The sequence below is a fragment of the Chenopodium album genome, chromosome 26, assembly GCF_948465745.1.
Source record: "Chenopodium album chromosome 26, dcCheAlbu1.1, whole genome shotgun sequence".
Classification (NCBI taxonomy): domain Eukaryota; kingdom Viridiplantae; phylum Streptophyta; class Magnoliopsida; order Caryophyllales; family Amaranthaceae; genus Chenopodium; species Chenopodium album.
The window spans coordinates 844,333-854,704 of NC_137859.1; the positions used below are offsets into that span (position 1 = coordinate 844,333).

At 31.6% G+C, this 10,372-nt stretch overlaps 1 protein-coding gene across 1 annotated transcript; it reads right to left on the reverse strand.

Moving 5' to 3' along the window:
* Positions 1-261: 261 nt before the first annotated feature.
* LOC145616352 (transcription factor TGA9-like) lies at positions 262-9,330 on the reverse strand. The gene is made up of 13 exons (XM_081671059.1): positions 9,122-9,330; positions 8,774-9,014; positions 8,495-8,589; positions 7,891-7,973; positions 7,359-7,601; positions 6,305-6,346; positions 6,082-6,141; positions 5,917-5,994; positions 5,718-5,766; positions 4,315-4,601; positions 3,298-3,519; positions 1,356-1,498; positions 262-663 (listed from the first exon to the last, which is right to left on the reverse strand). The coding sequence occupies exons 2-13, from the start codon at positions 8,911-8,913 to the stop codon at positions 573-575; spliced, it is 1,533 nt and encodes a 510-aa protein (XP_081527185.1). The 5' UTR covers positions 8,914-9,014; positions 9,122-9,330; the 3' UTR covers positions 262-572.
* Between the last annotated feature and the right edge of the window lie 1,042 nt (positions 9,331-10,372).

Sequence of the window (10,372 nt, forward strand, 5' to 3'; positions counted from 1 at the left end):
TTATCAACCTTATGTTATAAATTTTTCGCCGATATTATAAAAAATTTACAGAAAGCAAAGCAACATCCTGACTTTTCATCTTCTCACTACCAGCCACTTTGTATACTTAGCCTTTGCTATCCATTATGTTTTTGTGTTAATAGGACATTGGCCTTTCAACCATTTTTTATAATTGCATATTACAACCACTTGTTATTTGGAAAATGCAACAAATTTTGTATTTAGTGTATTGTGTCTCCTTCCTAACCATCTCTTCTAATCCATTCATATAATATACGCAATAAATACAAAAGGAAAAGCCGAAGAAGAAGATAAAGCGCGAATTATATTTCATATAATATGATTTATAAATCGCACCTAGACATTTACATTGTTGCTTTGTTTTTCTTTTTGGATGGGGAAGGGGCGGCGAGGGAGAAGCTTCCTTTTGATTTACAAGTGAAAGATAACCTAATAATATACTTAGAATTTAATAATTAAAAAAAAAAATCTATTCCTAAGTGAAGCTGGAATGCTGGAGGAAGTGATTTTTGATAGCCACCATGAATGTACTTGATGCCACCTTCTTCAATCTAAAACGGCGAGAAGTGGTTATGTTGATGAGGTTGCACCATCTGCATATCTGGGGCTGTTTGACATGAATTATCGTTGTTCATCATATGTCTGAAAACATTATAAAGTAAGATTATTAGTGAAAAAAAATCAAGTGATTATAAAGATATTATGTGTATGATGATCATGAGTAGCTATAATGTTCCTTGGATATCATTGTTTTTCCATTTTAGCAAAATATGTTTCATTCAAGCAAGTTAATTAAAAAAAAAAAAAAATGAAAGTCATAAATCCTTTTGAATTACAGTCAGACAATGACAAGTTAATAGTTAAACTAGAAAAATAAAATGCAACTTGAATTACAAAACCTTTGAGATCATTTTCACAAAGACAATTGTCTCTTGAAGGAACCATCTTGAAATACTTACAAAACCTAACTATTTGTACTTCTCTAGATAGGCCCCATTTTGTTCAATTAGTACTTGCATAGAGCAAAAAAACATCATTAATTACTAAAGCAAAGATATGTTTCAATTAGTAAGAATAATTTTAGTTCAATAAAAATGTGTAGATGCTAAAACTTTTGTAAGAAATTAAGACGAGAATATTAGCATTTAGTCTTATAGCGAATCATGTGATTTCTTACACACTACTTATGATTTCATACTGAATTAAACGTTACTCGATCAAACAAGAAATTGTCAGGAGGGTTGATTATCTAAAAGTCCATATAATCATACTACCTAAGATTTTATTGACTAATACCAACTCAAATTGTAACTTTGTCCAGTCAAAAAACTTACTCTCTAGGACGTGAAGCCCAGAGGGAGCTTAGAGCACGCAACCGGCCATAGTATTCTCCGATAACCAGAAAACATCTAGCAGCTTGTCGAATTGTCAATATTCTGTGTAGTTGATGAAGGGTTTGTTGTCTCAAGTTATCAGCCTAAAATCCAGGAGTAGAAGGAACAAACAGGAAAAGGTTAAGGTATATCACAACAAATCTGTCAAAAAGCAATTCAAGACAATATCTTTATCATATCAATTAGTGAAGGGTACAACTTAACCACTCATTAAGCTAGAATTATAGCTTAATCAATGGGGTCCCAAATTCGAGATCAAAATGTTTATAGTCTTCAAACATATTGTCAAAGAGGTTGACCCATATGAAGTTGTTTTTTAAGTGTTAGATTTGGACATTTCCAATCATAGAGTTTGAGTAGTAGATGAGAAGGGGTTGAATTTTTTGTTTATTGAAGGCATGGTTGAGGCTTTAATCTTCTTTATAATTTTTATTATTATTTTGTTGTTATCATTTTCAAATCAACTTCTGATAATGACATTAAAAGAATAAAAATCATGCACCAAATCCTAATTAATGACTCTATTATAGAATGATGTGGAACTTTGATCTGATGGCTGAATGAAATTTTAATAATATTAATTAGTCACTTTATTTTGCAGGGTATTAAAAGTCAATTTACAAGGTTAAATCAAAGGTGAGGTCAGGTTAATGTCATGTGCACGTTTGCCCTTCAGGTGTACTATCCACAGAAGCCGCAAAACATGAGACAAAGGCCCTGGATTTTGGTGTATTACAGGTGAAGTAATCTCTACTTTCATGATCTTTAGTTTACTAATACCATTATTAATTAAGAAAACAGTATGAATAGGCCCCAGTTTCGTTTACTTTCTAGTAAGCGTTGTTAAACCCACTCCCAATAGTAATTTGAACTAATAGTGTGACAACTGATTAAATCTCGACCAGGGTAGTATGTTATTGTGCAAATGTCGTGTGCTCGTGCAAAGTATTATGACTACATGCATGAATGTATTTCCAGAAGTACTACCTAACTCTGTCATTTTCAGAAGCCAATTGGAAGAGATATACTTTTTGTCAAGAACTATTGTAATGGGAAAACCTGGTCCACAGTTCTTGTCAATTTAAAGAAGTCCAAATTTTTTGTTAGGACAGATAGATAATTAGTGGTAGGGGTGAGCAAAAATTCCGGGTACCCGGAATTGGTTAGGAACCGGCGGATCCGGAACCGAGAATGGACCCGGTGGTTCCAATTCCGGGTAATAAATTTAGGACCCGGTTATAACCAATTCCAATTCCAATTCTCAACTTTTTGGAACCGGAACCGGTTGAGTACCCGATTACCCAATATATCCTAAACTAACTAAATTTTAGATAATAAAAATATGTTAAATGTATCTAATTTGTAAAATAAAGAAGTATTATTTATACCTAACATGAATACAAATAGCTTAATGCATATATAAATATAAGTATTAAACACTAATAATGATACTAACTAAAATAAGAATTATAATTTGTATTATATTTTAAAAATTACATACATAAGTGGGTACCCGGAACCTGAACCGGTACCCGGTAGTTCCAATTCCAATTCCTAAATTTTAGGACCCGGTTAAACCAATTCCAATTCTGGTTCCGAATTTTAGGACCCGGTTCCAACCAATTCCAAGTCCGGGTCCTAAAATTTTGACCGGGTACCCGGTTTGCTCACCCCTAATTAGTGGTAATACTAAGAAAACACAACATACTAATGCATTTAAGCATTATGCATGTATAATGTTGTCTTGGTTTTACTAAAACTTAAGAAAAGTATGCTTCATTAGAATTAGTAGGCCTTAAGTTAGGTAAAGTTATTCCTATATACTTATATCTAAATATACGAAGTACAAAACAAACGATGGATATATAATCTTATTTATTACCTGGCGAATAAACCCTTCAAGATTAGAAAGTTTGCCCAAAGCAATAGCCATTTGATGCATACCATCAGTAACAGTACTAGTCGCGATGGTGTCAACTAAAGATTGCTGAAGTTGATCTAGGCCTTGGGTGAGGGCCTCTTCCGCCTGTTGTGAGGAGTGTTGTAGACTGTATATTCCCATCAGCTGCTGCTCCGTTAATGGGTCTAATTGTGCTGTTAACATCTGTAATACAAGCCACAAACTTCTCTTCCTTAGACTTTAAAGACATTTTAATTGTCACTTTATTGCTTTCACCATCAATCAAAATTTAGGATATTATCAAGATATTAATCAAGAACAAGAAAGTAGAAATTATCAATTCTCATGCTTTGAAGAGTTGATTAGTGACTTAAATTGTTGAATTAGTGATAAATTAACTAGCTAGAACAAGAATATTAGGACCACTTCTTCTTTGGATAACATTTAGCAGGTAGAGACCTCAATTTTCTTCACTTTTATTTGATCTTATTCCTCACAAGTTGCTTTTAATTTGACATTAGACTGCTTTTCTTAAAGAGACTTTTCGATACTGGAATCAAGGATATAATCTTCCTCAGTAAGACACTAAACTTTAGACTAAATCTGCGGAAAAGTAACTCCAGTATCTAATGAAGATAGAATTAAGCACATCTCTGTTGTCTAACTAGGCATAATCAAGTGGTGCTTAATCAATAACCACTAGCCGGTCTAGCCCTAAGTAGTACGCAATTTGTTAGATGCGCATGAGCATATACATGCTTCTAGGTAACGCGACAATAAATTGTTGCATGCCACTTTGGCACTTTGCCAAGAGCATATAAATGGCCTGGTGAGATATTCTGTATAAATCTTTCTAAGTACAAAGTACTCCATAGTACAGTAAAATCTTTGCATGTGAACCCTAGTAAATGCAACATATAATACATGATCATAAACATTGATATTATTCTTCTGTTACCAAGAATTTTTTATTTTTTAAAATTTAATTTTTCTACGTACCTTGATGAGTTCTGATGGCCTAAATCCACCCATCCAAAGGAAACAACGTTCTGCAGGAGTAGTCCACATTCCGGTGATGAGGTGAAATATATCGGATTTGGCTGCCACCCCCTTGAGGCGAAAAATTTCATCATAATGGTTGATATAACCATCTACTATGATCCTAAGATCTCCATCTGATAAATGAGCCTGTAGAGCAGCTCGGAGTTCTGACGTGTGCCTATGGTCATCTTCTAGCCATCTTGCATACTCCATATCAAATATAGCAGCTCCTGCAACACCATCAACTGCAACATAAGCGTTAATGTGTCTTAGAACTTTTAGGAGATGATATTGCATTGTGCTACATCAACTTTAAAAGAGATAAATTATAAATTGCATGCATTTGTGTTAGGTTTAGTTTCATTTTTTTTTTTGGTTATTTAGTTTGCATTGTGATTAAGATGTTCAAATCTGAACCAACAAAAATGCAAGTGTAAATGTGTAAATCAGTTAATTCTTCTTGTTTTTTTTAATACACTACGAGTAATTAACATTTAACAAGAATACCCCTCCATAACCCTCAAAAGTATTGACTCTATAAGAAAAATTAGTTAATTCGAAATTAATTTAAATAAGCTAATACTTCTATGGAGCATATTTTACATGTTTTCAAATCTCTTTTTTTAAAAAAAAATTCTCAATTATTGTGTTTCCTCTCTAGAAAATCCAAAATTTACAGTGTCTTGTTAGATACGTTCCCCTTGGATAATGAGTATGAACAAAAAATACTTGTAAAATATTCTTGTCAAAATTTATGGCTTGTATTTGCAAGTAGCATATAAATAATACAGTCGGTCATTTTTGAATAAATTTGGAATATTACTCAACTCTTGCATTTTGATTAACAAAGAACAATCAAAATGGTCGACATTATTCTAAATAATTGGCCTGATATTCGGTAGTTCAAGCATTTGTTTTTTCATATCTAATCTATAAGTCAAAATCACAAACAATTTAAATAAATTCATTGCCAGCTCGAGTAAGACTCAACTATATAAAATTCACAAAAAAATCTTAAGAAATGTACAAGAACTATTTATAAATTATTTGTTCTTTGAACACTGTTCCTGTGGTTTTGACATTTTCTGATTCATTATTGTTCAGTTCACAAGTCTATCTTAAAGAAGAAACATATATGCCATCTTCCTCGGTATTCTTAAACAAAGCTACACAACCAATCAAGGACTGCCACATTACCCCGTGGCCCAGAACAAATCAGCATTATTGCCATATATTTTTTACGTGCCTAAATTATAGATCATATTTCTATGTCGTCTTAATTAAACACATTAGATTATTGGGAAATAATGATCAAATATTGGAAAAATCATAAAAACATGAAAAGTCCCATGAAAATTCACCTGAGCTAATGTTTGAAGGTGCACCACCACCTCCACCCATGAAAAATCCCTGAAAATTCAAAAAAGAAACAAATAAATTGACATACTTACTACACTATAAAATGTTATGGAATTCCACTTCATTAAATTGTTATTGTAAATCAAACTACAGTATATAATATTTAAAAAATAATGAAAGTGATTAAAAAAAATGTATAACCTGTGCTCTAGCTCTTTGAAGATCTTGCTCTAGCTGTGCTAGCTTGATCCTACTTGATTCTAGCTGCTGTACATAAGCCTATACACCATAAATGAGACTTTAATTATTTGCTTGAAAATTAGAATTTTGTTAGGAAAAAAAATATAGAGCAGAAAATGTTTGTACCTTCTTTCTTAGTCGACTTTTCCTAGCTGCTTCTCTGTTCTGTGCCAAACGCCTAAGTGTCTGAAAACCAAGGAAAATGATCAATAAAGTGTAACTAACATGGTCGAAGTGTCGTAAATACTCTTTCTCTTAATAAAGTGGAACTGTTAGACAATTAGCTCGACTCAAAATTAAAGATAAAGTTGTAAGTATTGTTGATTTAGACATAAACTTTTAGTATTACCTTAGCATCAAGTGGTTTATCTGATTTGGTTCCACCATGCCTCTACAATAAAAGCAAAAACATTTGAGGTTAAAAACAATGTAAAAAAATAGTAAAACCATTTTTCTATACAATAATAATTGTACAAAGGAAAAAATAGAAAGTGGTTAAACTTAGCAAATTTGAAAGAGAAATGCATGTATTTTTCATGTAATAGGTAAGAGTTGTTTACAAAAATTGGCATGATTTAATTGAACAAAGAATAAAAATGATTAGAGGGATAAAAGGGTCAACCTCATTTTGCTGTGCAAACATGGTTGCTGAGATGAGCAAATTTCAGAATATTTTCAAGAAAAAATAGTGAAATTTTATCACATGCATTTAAGATTACACAGTTTGGAGGAGGAAGGTATGCATTTAATATAAATATGACAAATTTTTTGATGGTTTTTTTTTATTTTTATTTTATTTTTTGTTTTTTTCTGATTTGGGTTTAATATGAAGTCCAAAACAGGAGGTTAGGACTTTGAGTTATAGGGATTAGAGCTAAAGTAGTACAGTACTATAGCACTATAGCTTTAGTAAAAAAAAATATATAAATAAAATAAAATAAAAAAATAAAAACCATTAGAATATAATACTGAGAAAATAGTGGAATTACTGTGAAGATTCTATCTTTTGCTTTTCTGATGAGAAGGAAAAAAACACTCTTTTTCTATTTTTCATGTCAGACATTTTGATCAGAAAATCATCCAGCAAAACAAATAAAACCCTGCCTTTGATTTTATGAGTGTTATTGGGATCTGTGAAACTTTTGTCTTTATTGAGAAAGATTTTTAAAAAATGAGAAATTTAGAAAATTCCAGATAAAGATAACTCCTTCTTTATGGTATTTATTGGTTAAATGACAGGAAAAAAAAAAGGACAAAAGTAAAAAAAGAAAAGGCAGAGAACATTATTATTCTAGTGTGTCTCACTCGAAATTAATAGTCGTGTTGATTGTGTAACTTAAACTAGTAATAATACGACAACAGCAATAACAAGAGTGTGTTGGTCAAAGAATGAGAAAAAGAACCTTTTCTTGGGGTTGTTTTTGAGCAGATTGATTTTGGGATATTCCAGTTCTGGAGGTATCACTTGCCATTCCTGGTTGCTGAAAACTACCACCTTGTTGTTGCTGTTGCTGTTGCTGTTGTTGGTTTTTGCTAATCGGGGATTCGGGTTGTTCTAAATGAGTATCAGCTTGACTTGATGAAAGGGTGTTAATTGCTGATCCTGAATCATCTGTACTTTCTCCTCCTGACTTTGAACAACTTCCCTGCTAATAACAATATTAATACTCCACTATTAATAATTTTACCAAACATTAATTTATTTTGAAAATAGGCAGTACTATTAATTTTAAAAATGTTTATCCAAAAACACAAGTAAAAGGAATAAAAACAAAAGAAAATATCTTCAAAAAAAGGAAACTTCAGAAGACACAGGAGATGGTTGTTTTCAGTCATCAAAGTCTTAAAAAAGAACTGGTCAAACTATGTACTGTAGAAAGAGTTTTAGAGAGAGAAAATTTTAGTGAGAGAAAGTTTTAGAAGTATAGTACATACTCTAGTTGTTTGTTGAAACCTCATTGGCCAAGAAGGGAACATCTCCAGAGTTGCTGCAGGTCTGCTTCCATTTGTAAATAAAGCTGCACATAATCATATAAATTTTATTTTTTTATAAATCAACCTTATAATAAATATAGCGTGTCTAAAACTTCTTCCTGTTTTAACTATTATAAAAGAGTAAAAGACTATTTATCTTTAAAAAAATTCAAAATGAAGGAAGTACAAGTATAATTTTAATTTTTTTTTTAGCGTTAAAAAAATTGGGAAATGATTTTATAAAAAGGAAGAAAAAAATAATGCAGTTAAAGTGAAATGATGTGTAGAGATATGAAGAGGTCATGATTTCCATGTTAGTAACCCCACGCCATTCTGTTGTATCCTTGAGAAAATGATTTATGTAATGTAAATAGAAATAACATGCACTTTCTTTTATTTATTCTAAGACACATTCAAACTTCCCTCCTTTTATTTTCTCTTTCTTCCATTTTTGGTTGGTTTGTTAAATGGTTAAGTTTATTATCAAACGTCAGAAAATAAAAAAAAAAAACAAAAAAAAAAATAAAATAAAATAAAGTTAGAGTAGAGTAGATAGATGTAGTACATGGTTTAGGTTGTTCATGATTTCCAATCTTAACTCCTTGCAGAACAATAGCTTGTTCTAGCTCTCCAAAATCAAATGAGGATCCTCCTTGATTCCTGTGTTTTTTTTTTTTTAATTTCAAATACAACCAAAAAATATGTCATGTCACTCAAATACTACCATAAAATTATTACTCATATTAATCATTAAACTCGGACTTGCGTGTAATTGTCTATCTCACACGTTGATAATGTAATTTGAAATAACGACTGTAGGTATATAGGAGAAGTAATTAATTACATGAAAGGATTAGTTGTTGTAGGGTTGATCGCGGCGGCATGGTGATGATGATGAGGGATTGCAAAAGGAATGTTATGATGATTTGATGAAGGACCTGATTGTGATAAACCAGTTTCTCCAAGCCTATGACTTGACGCCATGCAAATTTACTTGTATGATTAATTTACGCCCACTTCTTATTAATTACACCTCCATGTAATTAGCTTGCTTTTCTTAGCTTCTTCTTTGGATAATCTATAAACTGAAAATTAATCAAAATTAAGCTTAGTTTTTGAGAGAAATTAAGAAAAACAGAGGAAAATGGAATTTGAAGAAGAAAATAAGGAAGCTTATTTCATAAGTTTATACCTTTGGGAGAGAGGAGAGAGAAAGATGAAAATTTGAAATAAGATGAATGTCAAAATGGTTGAAAAAGAAGGGTAGCCACCAAAAGAAGAAGAAAATCAGAAGATAGAGAAAGTTTGAGTCTTTTTCAAAACATGTACTAGTACACAACTATTTATTTTCTCTCCTTTTGAACTTTTCCGACCTTTCAATTCATATCATATCATATCATATCGACGATATTGATCATCAACAAATGAAGAAGGAGGGCTCCTCTTTCTTTTTAATTTGTGGGTTTGCTTTTCTCTCTCCTTCTCTATGAAGAAAAACAAAAAGATTGGATGATTGTTCTCTTTTTGAAGAGGTATTCTTTAGCAAAGTTATAGAAATAGTGATAATTACAGTTATTACTATTATGAGAAAATTGAATTTTTTTATGGTACAGAAAATCTTGTCCTTGAATGGGTTTTTCTCAGACTTGCTTGTGGTTTTGTGGGGTTTGAAAGCTTTAATTAAATAGGTATGGTTTTATATAAAGTAATGATAGAAGGATTAAACTAAATTAATGGGTTTGGAGGGACCTAATTACTATTTTATGATTTTTATTAGTGGGGTCAAACGACCCAAGAGAAACCACTAGAATCACTGACTCCAACTCCACTTCCTATTTCTTAACCGACTATGTTTTGTTATTGGTCCCTTGTGAGAAGCTATACAACTATGAAAGATTTGAAGACATGCAAAAAAAAAGAAAAAACAAAAAAAAAAACAAAAAAAAAAAATGGTAAGGTTAAAAGGCTAACAAGATCGACAAGACGGCAATATATATGGGGTACTTCATACTTTCTCTGTTCCTTTTATTTGCTCGGATGATTACTTATTTAGTTTTTAGTTGAAGAATTGATAAGAAATAAAAAATGATGGGGTTGAAGTGGTTGTGAGAGTAAAGACGTGATCCTTACAACTAAAACTAATATGGACAAACTTTAAAAAAAAAAAAAAAGAACGGGCTAAAAAGGACAAAATAATATGGTTTCAATGCTTTTCACCACCGTACCCAAAAACCTCAAAATTTCCTCAAAAAATATGGATTATAGCTAGCCTTCAATTTTGTAATTTTTTCACCTTTTTTTCGCCCGAAAATAAAAATTGCCGAGATGTTTACCATGGTCCCTAATACACTCCAAGAGTCCAATAGGACCAGTGGAACCATCCAATATGTCCTTAACGGTCATTTTACCCGTTCACAACTTGATTTGATTTCGTAAAATCAAG